This window comes from Rhinoderma darwinii, chromosome 3 (assembly GCF_050947455.1).
Source record: "Rhinoderma darwinii isolate aRhiDar2 chromosome 3, aRhiDar2.hap1, whole genome shotgun sequence".
In the NCBI taxonomy this organism is placed as follows: Eukaryota; Metazoa; Chordata; class Amphibia; order Anura; family Rhinodermatidae; genus Rhinoderma; species Rhinoderma darwinii.
The window spans coordinates 258,322,347-258,341,895 of NC_134689.1; the positions used below are offsets into that span (position 1 = coordinate 258,322,347).

At 42.3% G+C, this 19,549-nt stretch overlaps 1 protein-coding gene across 1 annotated transcript in view; it reads right to left on the minus strand.

Annotated features, from left to right (window-relative positions):
• Positions 1–434: 434 nt before the first annotated feature.
• The window catches only part of SNX1 (sorting nexin 1), a 41,414-nt gene continuing 22,299 nt past the window's right edge, over positions 435–19,549 (minus strand). Inside the window, exons 10-15 of the mRNA XM_075857844.1 lie at positions 18,574–18,667; positions 10,337–10,542; positions 7,610–7,753; positions 5,476–5,556; positions 2,807–2,878; positions 435–1,124 (exon numbers count right to left, since the gene is read on the minus strand). Of these exons, the coding sequence (XP_075713959.1) occupies positions 1,074–1,124; positions 2,807–2,878; positions 5,476–5,556; positions 7,610–7,753; positions 10,337–10,542; positions 18,574–18,667 (648 nt within the window). The 3' untranslated portion in view covers positions 435–1,073. The remainder of the gene's footprint in view (positions 1,125–2,806; positions 2,879–5,475; positions 5,557–7,609; positions 7,754–10,336; positions 10,543–18,573; positions 18,668–19,549) is intronic.

Here is a 19,549-nt window from a genome sequence, read left to right on the forward strand (position 1 = left end):
ACGAGTGGTCTAGTCATAAATATACCAGACTCCTAACGATTAGTCCTGTATATTGTTTGATCGTTCCCGTTAGTCAAACGGCGCAATATTTTTTTTGTGCCGTTTTGGTTAATTGGAGAACAGAACAGTACCTGTAATATGCTGTGCTCCAGGTGACAGCATTAGAAGCATAGTAATGTGATGACCTATTACGACAACCAACTGCACAGTAATGTTGTAAGGCATGGATAGTGCTAACTATTCATATAAAGACTTTTCTTTTATAAAATGTATTAGAGGGGGGCTGTAGAACACATAGCCCCTTTGCATATGGTACGAAGTCAAAATCCAAACTATGGCAAGGCAGCAATGATAGCCAATAAATCACCCTACAATGATCATGTGACGCTTCCATTTCTACACCCAGATATTCTAAACACATGGGAACACACAAGAACATTTGAATTATTTTATTGAATAACTGTGTGGTTCTTGTAGAATAGAAACACCCCATTCTTTGTGTCTGTGTGACAGCCAAAAAAATATACATTATATATTTATATTAATAAACCCTCCCAAAAAATTCCCACTAGTTTAAATGTTTTTTTATTTTTTTTCCTTTTTTCACAGAAAGCCCTAAATTATCAATTTGTAGAGTTAATACGAAAATATATGTGAAAGTTAATGGAAAATATACACAAGAAATGTTAACAGATGCAGGTGTGTCCTTAAGTGCTGGGATATAAATGCTGTCCTCATCTAGGTTTACGTTCGTCTGTCAAACCAGTCTGCAGTTCTATCAGCTAATGTCTTCTGGCTGATCAGGCAGCAAGAGGAAATGTTGAATGCGTGTCCATACGTGAGGCACTAGGCTGTAATAGTAAAGATCCATCAACGCTCTGCACAGCAATGCGGAACAGACCTGACTCAGCACTGACGGGATTAGCAGAGAGTGACAGCATCAAGTAGATGTAGAAGTAAAACTTGTGATTCTAGGGTCTCTAAAAAGGCAAGAGGTATAATATTTATATATATTTAAAAAAATGGCAGAAGAGAAGTAGCATAGTTCGGGCTGTAATTCTGTTCAACGGCAGTTAGGATATAACCTTTGCTTCTGGTAGAAATGCTTCCCAATACTTGGCGAGCTGAAACAAAGAAACATTTAAGGTTATTCGGTCTGGTAAAACATAACAAAAAAAAAAAAGTAGGTATGATGTGGTAGGTGTCACAATCTCCTAAATAGCTGCATGACATCAATAGGATACACATGGGTTCTGTGCCCTGTCTCTAATGAGGCGTCCTGTAAGAAAGGCATGAGACAACTGCAGGCAGAGGAATAAGCGAACCACAACCTTAAAAAATCACCAGTACCAAGTAGTATCAACTTACTTCCAGTTGTGCTTTCTACAGGACACCGACAAGTCCTCTATTATGTATCACTCTTTATTCTCCAAGTTACAATATTCATGTCCTGTTGCATATACAGCACCAACATACTCCACAGCGCTGTACAGACATTGTAATTACTCACATCAGTCCCTGATAGGGCTCACACTTCTTTCCCTGTCTCTCATACAAACATGGGCCAATCTCATAGGAAGCAAAACAGCCTACCAGTAAAGTCTTTCTTCTATTTCTCGCTCAGTATCCTAACCTTAAGAAGCGTAAATATTCTTGTTGGCTAGACAGCAAACTGGAGCAAATACTTTTCATTCTTTAAAGGGCCACTAAACCAAAACCAATAGCTTTTACAAATAGGTATGTTAAAGTAATGTTATGCGACATTGCTTTATGAAAGGCCATTGTGCAGCTTACACTTGTTTTTGTTTGCCAAAACCAGATATATATTGCTTTTTTCCATACAGAGCGCCAAATCCTCTGGTTCCCTTCATACAGCAATAGTGTAAATTATAAATTTATGTCTGCTTGGTGCCACCACTAGCAGGAGCGCATTGCATCCATATTTGTATACAGCTCCAATTGAACTTGATAATAAATTCTTCAGTAAGCTCCTAGGCTGCTCTTGATCTCCTCAGTCAGACCAACAGTGCACATGGTACTTTCCAGAAACAAGCATCGGAAAGGTCCCCAGAGAGGTGCCAAAGGCTCACTGACCCATAATAATGGCATAATCAAATAGTTAAACACAATATTGTGAAGATACATTAAAGCAAACCCATCACATATAAAGTCCCTAAACTGCTGCCCTAGCGTTATTCAGAATGGTTATAGGTTCTTAAAGATGTCCCTTTTAGTATAGAGGCAAAAAAATATGTTATAACACAGCTCACTACTGTGAAGCGTCATTTTAGGGGTTTGGCATACATCATTACAAGCCAGGTCCAGTGGCATTCGGCTAATGTGCACATAAAGCCAAGGAGAGTATACCTAGCCTCACTGCGCATGCACCGGATGCCGCTGAAGCTGGCTTGTAATAATGTATCCCCGCCTGTGGGACATCAATAAAACCAGGACTGCATGACTCCTGAGGAGAACGGGACCATACCCCTGACTCTTCACAGGTAAAGCGTCCACCTTTTAACTTTATTTTTCCCTTTATGCTGCAAAATAAAATTTCAGAGTGTGAAATCTTTAGAAAGCTATTCCCATCCTGTGCAATGCTATGGCGTCAGATTGGGAGCTGCATATCTGATGACAGGTTCCCTTTAACTTTACTTTCCTTTCTGGGTCCTGTTCTATCGCAAAAATTCTACTGCATCTGCCTACCTCCAGAGTGTAATCAACCTGAATAACTATCCATAGATACATACACAAACATAACGTAATATATAGGTAAGTAATATAAAGTCTGAGGCAGGTCACTTACTTTGTGCTGTGAATTCAAGAGTGTTTCCAAGTATTTCACTATGTGACTTTTAAAATCCTTGGATTTCTCTTTCTGGAAAAATACACACAAAGCTTAATAGCATGAACTCCAGGACTTTTATTTTGACTGACTATTCTTAGAATAGGCCATCAATATCCGATCAGTGGGGGTCCGACTAGGTTCAGCGCCATAAACATCTGTAGCGGCTGTGCCTGGGATTGCAGTTCTCTGCAGCCCAACCCAATTTACTTGAATGGGACCAAAACTGCAATCCAAGAAACAGCTGCTACGGAAGTGTACGTCGCTGTGCCTAGTGAACTATAAAGAGGCCGGGGCATTAGTTGCTTTGGCCCTTTCAGTCAACTGATTGGTGGGGGTGCCAGGAGTCGGACCCCCACCAATCGGATATTCATGACCTATCCTAAGGATAGGCCATCAATATAAAACTTCCGTAGAACACCATTAATTTTGAATAAATGACTTTCTGGGTCTCATGCATCAAATAATTTTCAGCTAAAATAGATATAGTCCCCAATAAATATAAGTCCTTCTGTTGTCTTTTTTTGTAAAGTTAATATTCTCTTCAGCCATTTATTTCTACCTGCTTCTTAAAAACAAGGTATGATAACCACTATGGCCACAATTATGGCTAGCACATGGCTCCTCACCCAGCATTCCCAATGCTTGCATACCCAGGCAAACTTTCCATTCAGTTCTCTAGGTATTAAACGTGATGAAAATCCCTGTGGAAGACTTAAAATGGTGCTCCATGACACTTAAATTGATGGCCTAGCCTTAGAATAGGTCATTAACATCAGATTGGTTGTGGGCTGACGCCCACCATCACTGACTCCAACCAATCAGCTGACTGATCACACAGTTTACTTGGCACAGCGCCATACAGTTCAGAGAAAACGTGCTTTGGATTGCAGTTCTCTGCAGCCCGGTCCCATTCACTTGAATGAGACAAGAGCTGCAATCCCAAGCACAGCCACTATAAAAGTGTAAGGCGCTGTACCCGCTAAACTGTTAAAAAAATGAATGTCAGTCGGAACCCCACCGGTTAGACATTATAGTGACATGCCGCAATTGCATCTGGTGGGAAAACGTATTTAATATACACTATATATTCAAAATTATATTGAAGGGTGTTAACATGAAGTTGGTCCCCTTTTGTGGCCGCCACTCCTCTGGGAAGGCTTTTGTGAGGTCAGGCACGGATGTAGGATAAAAAACGTCGTGCCTGCAATTGACATTCCAATTCATTACAAAGCCTTTCAATGGGGTTGAAGTCAGGCTTGTGCAAGTTCCTCCACACCAAACTCTTCAAACCATGTTTTATGGACCTCGCTTTGTGCACAGTCATAACAGAAAAATACTTTGCCACAAAGTTGGAAGCATAGAATGGTCTAAAATGTCATCGTATGCTGTAGCATTATACTTCACTAGAAATAAGCGGCCTAGTTCAAACCCTGAAAACAGCGCCAGACCATTATCCCTCCTCCACCACCAAAATTTTACAGTAGGCATTATGCATTTCGGTAGGTAGAATTCTGCTGGCATCCGCCAAACCCAGATTCGTCCATCAGACTGCCAGATAGTGAAACGTGGTTCATTACTCCAGGGAACGTGTTTGCACTGCTTCAAAGTCCAGTGGCAACGTGCTTTACTCCACTCTAGCCGACACTTGGCATTGGGCATGGTGGCTTGTGTGAAGCTGCTCGCACAGTTCTTGAGCGGATATCACTTCCAGAGGCAGTTTTAAAGTCTGTAGTGAGTATACAATAAAGAATAGACTCCTTTTACGTGCCATGCCCTTCTGCACTCGGTGGCCCTCTCTGAGTTTGCATAGTCTACTGCTCGGTGGCCTTGCAGTTGTTACTCCTTAGATGCTTCCACTTAATAATAATAACAACACTTACAGTTGACCGGATCTAGCAGATCAGAAATTTCGCAAACTGACTTGTGGCAAAGGTGTCATCCTATGAAAAAAGTCACTGATTTCTTCAGTACGACCCATACTTCTAGCAAGGTTTGTCTAAGGCGATGATATGACTGATTTTATACACCTGTGTAATGGGCGTGGCTGAAACATCTGAACTTAAGAGGTGTCCACATATTTAGGCATTTAGTGCATGTTTTTACCCAAATTATGTATATTTACGGACACGGTCTTCTAAAATGTGTTATCAAAACAATTAATTTTACAAAAAGTCTTGAAAAATTCTTATTTTACACAATATATAACGGACTAATATTTGTTTGGTCTTGTAAAATATAAGCAAGAAAGAAAATATATCAGACCGCTGAAGAGTCGTGATTTAAAGAGAAGCTGTAATGGAGATACAAGTTGGTGTAATGAAGAAGCTTGTGTCTCCATGACTTGCAAGCTTCTTTTGCTACTTAGTAGACATGACTGTCTGGAGGACTGAAAAGCAAACAATTTTGGCTAATTCCACTTGTGTGCCCAGGGGCTGTGAGGACAACCAGAATTGCCATCATGCTCTTATTTCCAAACCGCATGTAAAAATTGTCTGGAGATTGTGTGGACATAGAAATTAAAGCATCGTCATTATATCAGATTGTAGTCATGCAGCTTATTATAAACGGACATGACACATCATGTTATGTATGATGTACAGGTACGTATCATTTTTACCAATATGTACCTCAAATCTTGTGACCTCCTTTCGAACGTTCACAGAAATCCTTTCAAAATCCCTCTCGAACTGTGTGACCCTGGACTCCCACTAAGACAAAACGTATAACAGATGGATTAGGAAGCAACCATGTTTATAGGAGTTCTGACAGCGTTGTCTTTTAAACAGAGCATTTGTATTTAGCAGTTCAGATTAACCTAAATGACCAGATTGTAAAATGCTAAATGGTGAAATTAGTTGTCTTTTTCTGGAAAAAGCACCATCATTGTCCATAGGCTGTATCTAGATTGCAGCTCAAGTCCACTCACTTAAATAAAGCAGAGCTGCAATACCAGGCACAGCCCATGGACAAAAATTTCACTTTTTTTTCCTGTAAAATAAGCAGACCCGTTTTTTTAATCTTAAACAACCCCTTTAAAATCGATATAAAGTAGGGGTTGGTAAATAACCATAACATACAAATCCGGCGTTGAACATTCAAATTAACGAAGCTGTTGGATATCTCAACCCCTTTCTGCCGCAGCTATTTTTTGGATTTTCATTTTTGCGTTTTCCTCCCCACCATTCAAAAGCCATAACTTTATTATTGTTTCTGTCGATAAAGCCGTATGAGGGCTTGATTTAGCGGGACGAGTTGTATGGTTTCATGGCACCATTTATTGTACCATGTAATGTACTGGGAAACTGGGAAAAAAAATTGTGAGGTGGAATATGAAAAAAAAGAAATAATAATTCCTCCATTATTTTATGGGTTTTGTTTTTACGGCATTCACAGTGCGATAAAAACAAATATGTTAACTTTATTCTGCGGTTAAATAAGATTATGGCAATACCAAATTTATATTGTTTTTTTTATGTTTTACTACTTTTACAGGGAAAAAAATAATAGTTAAAAATAAAACTTGTTTTGTGTGACCGTATTCTGAGAGCCATAACTTTATTTTTCCATCGATGGAGTGGTGCGAGGGCTTCATTTTTGCAGGGCGACAAAGCTTTTATTGGGGTACATGATCACTTTTTATTCAATTTGCTTGTGGGAGATGAAGTGAAAAAAAAATAATAAAAAGTTCCCCCTGCGTTCATCATGCGGGTTAAATAATGTTAAATTGTAGTAGTACTTTTACATAAGCGACAATACCAGTTCGAATTATATTTTTTTTTATAATGCTTTAGGGGGAAATAAAAAAAATAAAAATAATCTTTAATATAGATTTGGTTTGTACATGAATAAAACTTTTTATTTTTTTTATTTTTTATTAGTCCCCTTAGGGAACTTGAACCAGCGAACGTGGAATCACTTGCACCATATACTGCAATACTAATGTATAGTAGTATATTGGCAGGACTTAATAAGAGCACAAGGATGGCAGACCTGGGGGCCTTCATTGGGGCTGGTGTTTGGGAAGCCATAGGGGGCCGCCACCTTCTTTCTAACAGCTTAGATGCCATGATCGCAACATCTAATGGGTTAAACAAGAAAGTTGCATTGAAGTGTCAGCTCTAACATACAGCAGACACCCGCTTAGTATGGAGCAGGCTCAGTTGGTGAAATGTCAAACGTTGGCAAGGGTTTAAATGTATATGTGGTTCAGTAACACTTATTTTTTCCTGGCTTCTAAGATTGGATTACTTAAGATTTAAAAGGGAACTTGTGAGTGACTTTATGCTGCCATTTCGGAGGACATCTGAAATCACCTGCTCTCTGAACTACAGCACTGTGGCTAAGAGCGGTTCTCTTATTACAGTTGTGGGGGATTCGATATTGTTAAAACATTTGAGGGCATTTTAGGAATTTATATATAATTTAGCCTATACATCCAGTTTTTATTTTCATGATAATTTTACACTTGAAGTAAAACAAAACCAAAAGGTACAAGATAATGTTTTAATATAGTGTTTCTAAGGCATAGCCAAAATTGTATTTCATTCCATTGTTTGGTGGGGCATTATAGCACAACATATTCTCATTGCTGTTAATTACTTCCAAATCTTTCTCAGTAATACAGTGTATGCTCCCCCATTCACGTCCTCAGTGAATAGATCTAGCAGCAAGAAATTGCACATACATGTACAGGCCGGTATACATCCATACACACCATAATGCATATAAGAAGCGGTTTCACTTGATTTACTTCCCACTCACCTCAGAGATTTCATCCTTCGCCTGCTGTAATTTATCTGGCTTGTTGGCCCACAACAGGCGTGCTTCGTTCTCCCTCCTTTTCTGTAAGTTTGACTGGGCATCCTGCCAGCGCTGCCAGGACTTCATGCGTTGGTCAAATGCACCCTATAGTGGGCACATTGAATTAGTGATGCATTGCATGTACTGCAGAATACGTTTGCAAATCTGTACCTTGAACAAATACAACATGCTCTAAAACAATCAGGAGGATACACGGAAAGTAGTTAAAGAGGGTGTCCAAGATCAAACAAACATGGCTGCTTTCTTCCAAAAATAGTGGCACACCTGTCCAAAGGTTGTGTGTGGTATTGCAGCTCAGTTCTATTCACTTCAACTGGGCGGAGCTGCACCCATGGGCAGGTGTGGTGCTATTTCAGAAAGAAAGCAGCCATGTTTTTCTAATCCTGGAAAACCTCTTTACATAAAAAGTTACTTGACGCTTCTAAAAACAGTAATAAAACCTTGAATATTTGGTAAGGAACTTTGGTGCCAGCTAATCTGATTACTGGCAACGCATGAACACACAAATCTTCTAAAATAGAGTAAGATATCGGCACAGTGGGCAGCAGCATGCTTTTTAATAAGGACATTTCAGTCATTTTACACAAGATGTGAATGTTTTGACAGTTAATATGCCACCCTGTGCTCTGTGTGATAGCACAACAGGGACACATATCTGGCAAGCTGTGGTCTGCTTTGCCAGCTGCTTATCTCCCTTCTAGAAGTGAACTTCATCAGGGATTCCACGATTCACAGAAAATACACACCAAGTGGCTAGCAAGAAAAATATTAACACGGCACAATGGCAGTTTCCGTAATAGTATAAGTCATTGAACTGTCAGTGTCTACTAAACACAGTGAGCAACACAAAATCACTCATAGGCAAACACAGTACCAACTTATGTGCATGCTGGATTTTTCTTCTTTGCCACTTTGAGAACACCGTTCAGTTATCTGCTGGCATCATGTGGCCCAGGCACCCAGGGCAGGTGTCCCAGATATCTAGTGGCAATCACCAACCTGATCTGAAACTACCGTATAGATGCATTGACAGTATTGCGGCCTAAGGCCTCATGGACACGACCTTAACACAGCTCCATATTAGTTCAAGAGGACGAGTCATTTTTTTTTTTAAGCCACATACCTCCCCTTATTTCTGGCGTTGTCATATTTTATTCCCCCTAACAGTTATACATTTACGCCGTTTACTATGCAGCGTAAATAACATGTTACCTTTATTCTATAGGTTGGCACGATTACGAATTATATAAAAAGGTTTTATATGTTTTCCTATATTTGCACAATAAAAACCCTTTTAAATTTTTTTTACTTGTCTTTGCATTGCCGCATTCCAAGAGCCGTAACTTTATTTTTCCGTCGAGGTGGTCGAATGTGGGCTTGATTTTTGTGGGTGAAGGTGTAGTTTTCAATAGTACTATTTTGTGGTACATGGGACTTATTGATTAAACTTTTATTTTATTTTTAATGGTGGGAATGGGAGGAAAAAAAAAAATAAAAAAAACTTTTGCCGTTGCTTTTTGCATGTTTTTTTTGGAACGCCGTTCACCCGGCAGTTTAATTAATGTGTTAATTTTATTGTTCGAGTCGTTACGATTGCGACAATATCATATATGTGATTTGTTTTGACACTTACTAAATAAACCCACTTTTTTGGGGGGGGGAGGGGGGGGGGGGGAATGGATTTTATTTTTACTGTAATCTTAACGTTTATGAAAAAATAAATATAAACTATTTAACTTTTTTTTTTTAGGTCTGACTAGGGGGCTTCACTTTGCAATCTTTTGATCGCAGATATAATGCGTATACTTAGATTTAAACTGACATGAAATAATGCTTTGGTATACTGACTGGCAATCTATTAGGCCATCGCTCTGGCATGGCCTAATAGGCAGTTGCTGAAGGCAGACCAAGGGGCCTTTGTTAGGCCCCTGGCTGCCAAGGAAACCCAACGGCGCCCCACGGTTTCTTTGCGGGGGTGCCGATGGGGTGACAGAGGGAGCTCCCTCCCTCTGTCAAACATTAGATGCTGCCGTTGACAGCGGGCATCTAATGGGTTAAACTGCCGGAATCGGAGAGCGCTTCGATTCTGGCAGTCGTAGAACAGCTGTGCTCCTGCCGCTGATCACGTGGACACAGTGGCAGTACCCACGCGATCAGAGGACGGATATATCCGTCCTTATGCAGGATTTAGCTCCTGCATAAGGACGGATCAATCTGTCCTTCGTCGTAAAGGGGTTAAAACACATTGAACATACTCAGACTTTAGGACTACACTTGAGTATGGGGTGCTAGAATTTTTTCCAGACGGCAACAATAGCTGGGGGTGATCATGGTGTCCAAAACTACTTGTGAAATAGCTTTCCTGCTTACAGTATTGAGGAATAAAATTTAATGAATTGCAAAATAAAAATTCAGGTTTTTATAACAAATACCTGAGTGCCGAGTCTTACATTAATTTTGTTACGGAGTGGAGTCCTACTCAAGCACGGTCATTACTCGGAGTGCTGTATATCCTCTATACATTAAAATGGAATGACTTATGGATTCCAAATATCCACATTGCTGTGAACTCCATCACAGTAATGGGAAAAAAAACCAACTTTGTTGAATGGCCATGTTTTGATTGATCAAGCGTGTTGATTCTTTAGAAGAGTTATGTCCACTCACTCTAACTCCAGACAGGATACGGATATAGTCGGCCAAAAGCTCAGCCAGTAGGTAGAAGTCACTATTAGCCTGTTCCTGGTGTAGTTGTTCTATCTTCTCTTCTACTTCAGCTAGCTGGGACAGTGCCCGGGAAAGGGCAGTATTATCCTCAGAGCTCCCTAGCATAGCCAGGCTTTTGGCAAACTGAGCAGTATTCACAGCAAGGTCTGCAAAAAGAAGCAGACAATAAGTATCAACAAAATCCATCAAGACACATGACAATAACATGAGAACTTTTACCATGCAAATGTATTATGATTAAGGGGGAGAGAGAGGGGGAGGGGGCAGACAGTGAGAGAGACAGACATGCTGCCATACAGGTCTATGGATAGGGGAGGGGGAGAAGAACACACAAACATGCTGCATTTGCTGGTAAGAGTTACTGCATATTTCACCTCCGTACTGAATTCTCAGTCTGCTCATTACTGCTGTATAATCTCCTTCATGCTGCTGCAGAACACACACACACACACACACACACACACACACTTAGAGATAGGAGAGCAGGACTCCACCCAAGCTGACAACCATGAAAAAAACCTTGAATAAACAAATGGGTGGGAGCTGTGTGCCACCAAAGGGGACGTCCCAGAGTAGTCCCCAGGGGGTCACCTATTGCACAGACGCCTGCAAGACCTTGTGATCATGGAAAGCAGCTGCAGAGGCAGATGTGTGCACCTGATAAAAACAAACAAACGTGGAATCGGTCCCCCCAAGGGAAGCAGTTACAGAAATGTAAGTCTGCAAGTCGCAGACAACATCCAAGATGTGGAGAGAATGTTCCCTCGGATGACTGGGAGACTGACAATAGGACGGCAGAACATTGTCCTTATTCACGTGAAAAGCTGAAACAACCTTAAAGAGGCTCTGTCACCACATTATAAGTGGCCTATCTTGTACATAATGTGATCGGCGCTGTAATGTATATTACAGCGGTGTTTTTTTATTTTTGACGGAGTTATGACCTATTTTAGCTTTAGCGTCAAAAGTGATCGTTTTTCTAAATAAAAAACACTGCTGCGATCTACATTACAGCGCCGATCACATTATGTAGGAGATAGGGCACTTATAATGTGGTGACAGAGCATCTTTAAGCAAAAAGGAGGGCACCGTGAGAAGAACTGCCTTATTCTAATGAAGAGTCCGGAAGAGCGGCAAGACACAGCAGCCAGTTCCGAGACTCTCAAGATGGAAGTCATCGCTACCGAAAAAAAACACCTTCCAGGAAAGATGAAGGATGAAATGGAGCCGATTGCAGTAACTCCAAAACCAAGTTGAGAACCCAATATGAAATCGGAGGTTGACAAGGGTGTAATCGCGAGAACAACCCCCTGCAGAAAGGTCTAGATGTCGGACTTTGATGCCAACGGGCGAATGAATAAGATGAAAAGTTACGACACCTGTCCATTCAGGGAGGACAAACCCTGATTCAGGCCACCCCCTAAAGCTAAGAAAGAACTCTGAACTGGGCACCTGAATAATGACTCCTTGAAAAAGCAGAGTCGATTGCTCGAGAAAAAAAGGAGGCCGTCCTAGGAGGGGACGGAGAACAACGGACTGGAATAAACGCGCTGGTGGAAGACTTATAAATTCAATTTTGTATCTTGAGGATACTACTTCCTGAACCCAGGTGTTTGAAATGATGGAAAGCCAGACGTCCTTAAAGTCTGCCACCCGAACCGAGCGGGAGCGCACCTTCAGGCGGAGGTGGACTTACGGACTTACCAGTAGCTGTCTTTGTGGACTAAAGTCGGGGTCGCCTCGAGGGATGAGCCTCAAAGAAAAGTTTGGCCTACTGGTCCTGGTGGGACGGTTGTCTGGAAGACAGAATGTGGGAGAATCCACGAAAAGATCGAAAAACCGAGGACCTGCCTTCCTGATAGGAGCGGTCTGTTTGACCCTGTTCTGGGGGGAGGTGAGTGCTCTTACCATTAGTAGCCTCTGAAATTATTTTGAGAACTAGGACACCTGGAACCAGAAAGGACTGGTTGTAGGCCTCCTTTTCTCACTACAGTAGTGTTTGTACTTGTGTCTTGCAATAACATTACAAACACGGTCAGGTGGTCCTGTGTCCCCAGCAGCATCTGTAGAATGAAGGCGAGAGCAAGGAAGCTAGATAATGCCCCCCAACCTCCGCTACTGTGCAACCAATCAGAGGAGAGATGCTGAATCCCCATGAAGGGAGAGTGAAAAAGCACGCGGTAGTGGTTGAGCAGAGGACCCACCCTCCCGCTGTGAACCCATGCAGCCACAAAATGGTGCCGCCAGCACTAACCGGCAGAAAATGGTGCCAGTTAAAAAATGATTTAGGGGTCTGTAAAACCATAAAAAGGGAAGTAGTCAGTGGGCAGAGTTCAGGTGACCCCAGGTAGTGTGTTCTCTCGCGCTATTAAGCGGAGACCTCCATCTCCCAGATGTCAAAAGCAAAAGCACATCCTCAATGGTTCACCATTTGGTAAGGGAAGAAACTTGGTGAGAGGGATTGCAAGGTGCTCCTTAGGCTGGTGGGTGACCAAGATTAGCTGACGCTATTGTCCCACTTGTCTTCATATTCAGGGGGACAACGACGCATTTGTAGGACGACTCCATCTGCCGTTTTGTAGGTTTCCCAGCTGAAGAAGTATAAAATAGGAATTAGGCCTAACGGTAATTGTATTTCCAGGAATCCATCATGACAGCACTACAGGAGGTTGCCCTATTGACCTCTGTAGGGACAGGAAGACAGAGAGGTTAAAAGGCCCCTCCCACCACCCACTTGCCAGTGTTTTTCAATTACTACACCAGGATGGATGCAACCCTATTTTATTTCTAGGGATAATAACTGACATGTTCATTGCACAAATCAGAATTCAATAAGGGAGGGAATGTAAGAGTGCTGTCATGATGGATTCCTGGAAATACAATTATCAGTAGGTCTAATTCCTATTTTCCAGTACATCCCTCATGACAGCACTACAGGAGCAATACCAGATTATAATGCTCAGGGCGGGACTACGGATTGAAGGACTTTCCATCCAAAACTTAAATCCGTATCGGACAGAACATCGAGCCTATAATGTTTGCAAGACGTATGATGGTTTGACCAAGTGGCAGCTCTGCAGATTTGGTCCATAGAGGCTTCTCTTCTTTCTGCCCAGGATGCCGAAACTGCCCTCGTTGAATGGGCTCTGATGCCTTGTGGGGCACATAGTCCTTGGGACTTGTAGGCTTCTTGTATGGTAGTTTTTACCAATCTCGCTAGAGAGCCTTTCTTTCCTCTATTCTTTCCCCCAAACAGGACAAATAGATTTTTATCTCGTCTCCAGGAGGAGGTTCTATCCAGATACTGAAGAATGGTTCACCTGACATCCAGGCAATGGAATATTTATTCTTGTTGGTTTTTTGGATCTGGATAAAAGGAAGGTAGAATTATTTCTTGTGCTCTATGGAAAGCAGTAGATACCTTTGGAATAAAGGAGGGATCCAGCTTTAGGATGATCTTATCCTCTTGTACTTTTAGGTACGGTTCTATGACTGACAGAGATTGGATTTCTCCAATCCTTCTTGCTGAAGTAATAGCGACTAAGAATGCAGCTTTTAGAGTTAAAAAGTGCATACTAATTGTGTTGAGCGGCTCAAAGGGGGGCTCACAAAGAGTCGTTAACACCACATTCAAATCCCAGGTAGGAACAGATTTCTTTAGGGAAGGTTTCAGTTTAGAGACCGCTTGAGTGAATCTTCTGATCCACCGATGTTCAGCCAGGGGAGTATTAAAAAAATTTCCTAAGGCTGAAATCTGTACTTTTAAAGGTACTAGGACTAAGCCCTTTTTTGAATCCCGATTGTAAAAAATCTAGGATTTTCGCGATGTCGGGAGAAAAGGGGTCTGGTCCTGGGTCTCCATACCAGGAACAGAATTTCTTCCAAATTTTTTGATAGATTTGAGGTAACTTCTTTATGACTTGATAAGATAGTTGAAATTACCTCATCTGACAGACCGTGGTTCCTCAAGATCTGCCTTTCAGGATCCAGGCTGACAACTTCAGAGTTTCTATTCCCTGAAAGAATAAGGGACCCTGGGAGAGAAGATTCTCCCTGACTGGGAGCATGATAGGGTCTTCCAACGCTAGGTATTTTACGATTGGAAACCAACTTCTTTTTGGCCAATAGAGAAGAATAATGATGAGCTTTATCAAATCTTCCTGGATTTTTCTTAATACCATTGGTATTAGAGGAAACGGAGGTAAGGCATAGGCCAGATCCATGTCCCAGGGTTGGGACAATGCATCTACTCCCAATGGGTTGTCTCTGAGATTTAGGGAGAAGAATGTCTCTACTTGGGAATTTTTCCTCGTGGCAAACAGGTCTATTTGTGGATAACCCCACCTTCGGGTTAAGGACAGAAAGACTTCCCTGTTTAGGGACCATTCTCCAGGGTCTACTTTTTCCCGACTCAGGAAATCTGCTGATAGGTTCTCTGAGACTTTTAGGTGGACTGCAGAGACTGATCGGACATTTTCTTCTGCCCAACTGAAAATTTGTGTAGAGACGGCCTGAAGAAGAGTGTGTCTTGTTCCCCCTTGATGGCGAAGAAAGGACACCGCTGTCATGTTGTCCGATAAAATTCTTATATGCTTCCCTTTTATGATGGGTGAAGCTCTTATAAGTGTCTTCCATACGGCTTTTAGTTCTCTGAAGTTTGAGGACATCATCTTCATTTGAACAGGCCATGTGCCCTGAAAGTGCTGGTCTTGGATTACCGACCCCCAGCCGTGTTTGCTGGCATCTGTGGTAATCACTACATAAGGAGAAGTTCTCCAGGGGACTCCCTTGTCTATGTTTGTGCAGAGCCACCACAGGAGGGATGATTTCACAGTCTCGGAAATTTGAATTCTTGAATTCAGGGAGCTCTGTTTTCGATCCCACTGGGACAAGATCATATTCTGTAAGGGTCTGGAGTGAAATTGACTCCATGGAATAGATTGGATGCAAGACGTCATCATTCCCAACATCCGCATACATTCCCTTATGGAACAGGCATCTTTCCCCCAAAATTTCCTTACTTCTGCCAGTAGGAGTATTTGTTTCTCTCTTGGGAGGAAGGAATGTTGAAGGGAGGAGTCTAGCAGTACTCCTAAGAAGACCTTCTGTTTTTGGCGAGGAAGACTCTACTTCTGAAAGTTGATTATCCATCCCAATTCCTGTAGTAGGGAAAGAACCTGTGACCGATGACTGTCTAAGATAGACGGAGTATCTGCCGTCAACAAGAAGTCGTCTAGATATGGTATAATTACTATACCCTGACTTATGAATGCCATGATCTCTGCCATAATTTTTGTAAAAATTCTGGGGGCGGAGGAAATGCCGAAGGGGAGGCAGACAAACTGGAAGTGAAGAATGGAAGGACCGTCCTGAATTGCGAATCTGAGGAATCTCTGGTACGCGGGGTGGATAGGAACGTGATAATACGCATCCTTTAAATCGATCGTACACATTGATGCCTCTTCCCTTATTAGAGGAATAGTCGATCTGATAGACTCCATCTTGAATTTTCGATATTTCACGCATTTGTTTAGGACCTTCAGGTTGATTATTGTCCTGTAGGAACCGTTTGGTTTTTTAGCTAAGAAGATTTTTGAATAGTGGCCTTTGCATATTTCGTTGTGGGGAACTGGAGAAATGGCTCTCAATTTGAGTAGTTTCTGGACGTCCTGGATAAGGATCTGATGAAGGTCTTTTGTTTGGTACTGGGTTATTAGAAATTTCTCTGGAGGAAAATTCTATTTTGTATCCTTCTTCTATGATCTTTAGAACCCAGGGGTTCTGGGTTATTCTCGACCATTTGGGATAAAATTGTAGGAGTCTTCCTCCTATGCTCTTGGCGTCATTGCTTTGAGGGCTGGAATGAATTATTTGGGTTAAGGAGATATCCTCGACCCCTTTTTCCTTTGGGGTAACTCCAGCGACCGGACTTCCCTTTCCCGCTGTAGTTCTGTAAGGTAGGATCCCTCTGTTGGCGAAACCTCCCAAACTGAGGGTTTTTTTTTGGTTTCTCTTCAGGAAACCCCTTTTTCCTATCTGCTGCATTCTCCAGCATGTTATCGAGGAGAGGACCGAACATCAGAGACCCTGTAAACGGGATAGAACACAATTTGTTCTTGGACTTCGTATCTCCTGACCACATTTTGAGCCATAATGCTCTTCTAGCAGCATTTGAGAGAGCCCCATTCCTGGCAGCAAATCTAATAGATTCCACTGAAGCGTCTACCAAGAATCCGGTTGCCATTTTTAGTAAGGGTAGAGATTCTAATAGATCTTGTCGTGATGTCTTCATCATCAAATGGGTCTCCAGCTGGTTTAACCATATAAACATTGCTCTTGCTACTGATGTGGCCGCGATATTAGTCAAGATCAAAGCAGAGGATGATTCCCACGCTCTTTTCAGTAGTCCGTCTGCCTTTCGGACCATGGCGTCCTTCAACTGCGAGGAATCTTCAAATGGGATTGCATTTTTTTTTTAGCAACCCTGGCTACTGGGACATCTACTTTTGGGATCTCATCCCAAGGTTTAGTGTCTTCTGGATCAAAGAGAAGTCTGTTTTTAAAATCTCTTGAAATGAAGAGCCTTTTTTCTGAATCTTCCCATTCAGTTGTCACCATTCTTTTGAGATTTTCGTTTACCGGAAAAAACTTTGTTTTCCTTTTCCGTTAGACCTCCAAACATCTCATCCTGGATGGTATGTGGTTGGTCTTCTTCGGGAATATCCATTGTTTCCCGTATTGCTTGAATTAAGGTATCAGACATCTAGGAAGAGAAGAAATTTTTTTTCTCTTGAGTGGAAGAAGTTGAAGGCAAGAGTTCCTCTCCTTCTAACTCACCCTCCGATAGGTAATAACACTCCTGCTCCGAGTCAGACCCCTGAGAGGGAGGACAATATTTTTGATCCACTTCCATCCGTGGTCTTTTTGCCCGGGTGTGGGAGGGAGTTTCTTGAGGAGGGGTGAGGGAGGCTACTGACTGACCCACTTCTTCACGTATCATAGCCCTAAGTTCAGACATGAACGTTGGTTGTTCCTCCTTTAGTATTTTTGCAATACAATCCTGACAATTGTTTCCGATGTGTCTGGCAATTTTTTTGCACAAGTCGCAAATTTTTTAACCTCCTTTTTATCAGTTTGTCTCTGAGAGGAATCTTTATCCTAGAGAAAACAGAAGGTAGGTAAAGTATGGTGTACATACATAAGGAGTCATAACCCGTACCCCAAGGGTGACACTCACGTGACCCTGGGACATATCTGGAGTTCCATCAGGACGAGGAAGTTCCATACCGCGACAGGCAACGCAATATGCAATCCACAAAAATAATCCAAGTTAGAGTTATCAGCTCTAACTACATACCTGTGCGTGTCCCTTTAAATGTGGGCGTTTTGAATTTCCCGCCTTCCATGATGGCCGCGGACCAGAAGTAGCCCAACGTCATTTCCGGTCGGCTAGTCGTCCTTTCCTTGGAGTGCAGCCGCCATAGCCGGCGACTGAGGCTTGCTATGCGGCGCAGTGAGGATCCCTGCCGGTGTGTCCACGTCTATGGAGCTGCCGGGTCCGCGGCCAGGCCGAAGCCTGCTTGGGAATCCCCAGCCCCCACACACTACCCGAACCCTGCCTAGGATTCCTCCGGTAGGTGTCTCAGGGTGGGAGCTAAGGGACCCCTCGTTGGAGGGGTGTTAGCCTGGGCTTTAGGGGGAAGAGAAGGGGGAGTGCACGGACCCCCCGATCTTGCCCCCTGCCCGAGTTTCTTTCCTGCATAATACAGGAGCGACGTCTCTCGGCTCCTGACCCTGTGGGGACAGGAAGAACACTGGCAAGTGGGTGGTGGGAGGGGCCTTTTAACCTGTCTTCCTGTCCCTACAGAGGTCAATAGGGCAACCTCCTGTAGTGCTGTCATGAAGGATGTACTGGAAAATAAGAATACAAAAATTGGTAGACACTGCTGCAAAAGAAGGGTATCTGTCTCCTACGGACACTAAGCGGAGACTGAATAGCTCATGGTCTGTAGCCGAGGTATATCCTGTAGGAGGGGCCGCCTTATTAATTTTTAGCGTCAAGCCTCCTAGTGGCCACAGTATATAACCACAGTCTGTATCCCCCAATGTAACGAACGAGAAAGTGTTATTCCTCATGTAAACACATGGCAGCTTATGCAACACCACAAATATTGTACCTTTCCTGTGGTTTACTAGAGTTTCCACCACAGCATGAAGTTTACGAAGATGTTGCTCTTCACATTCCACCTCTTGCAACTTGTCTTCAAACCACTAAACAAAATTAAAAAAAAATGGTAAACAACAGTATATGTAACCTTAAGACAAAGGACCAATCCAACATAAAAACCTACTCTTGGCACCTTCTATGAAAAAGAAAGATCACAATGTTCTATCTGAAAGTAAGGGCTCTCCATAATGGAGAGCCAACTTACAACTAGTACCCCATCTTCGTGAATCAGAATTGGTGGACTTTTTAAAGGAGCAAATACACAGGAGATTGATACAGCTTTAAGGTCCTCTTATATGGCCCGTCCTGGGCCATGTAAAATGAGAGCCGATCAACTAGACTGCTCGTTTATCGGTGCTTGTTTGCTCCTTTCACAAGGAGCTATGTATGGGGACGAGTGCTCGTTACTCCGATCGCTCATCCCCATACATTCACGTCGGCAGCACGTCTCCCTGTTTACATAGGTAGATGTGCTGCAGACAACGATAATATTTTAGGCAGCTAAAACGATACGATCAGCAGATGAACAAGCGTTTGCTTGTTCATCTGCTGATCGCTGCCCTGTTTACACTGGACAATTATCGGCAACGAGCATTCTATGAATGAGCGTTTGTTTATAATTGGCCCATGTAAAAGGGTCTTTAATCACAAGCAAGATACTATGACAAAGTTGTCATGATGCTAGTCTCTTTCTCCCGTTAATTCAGAGAAAAGCAGCAGTTTCTTAATTATAACTCCTTATTTCTGAACTACGGTATCAAGCATCAATTTAGAGATTGCTCGCAAAAAATCCAAAACAATTAGCTGTTTTAATAACAGGAATGAGCAACACTGCTAAACGCCACTAGGTGGTGTCAGTGCACTGTACAAATGATAAACGTTCTTCCTTTTGATTTAAAAATGTACTGAAATAACTGGTGTATTGT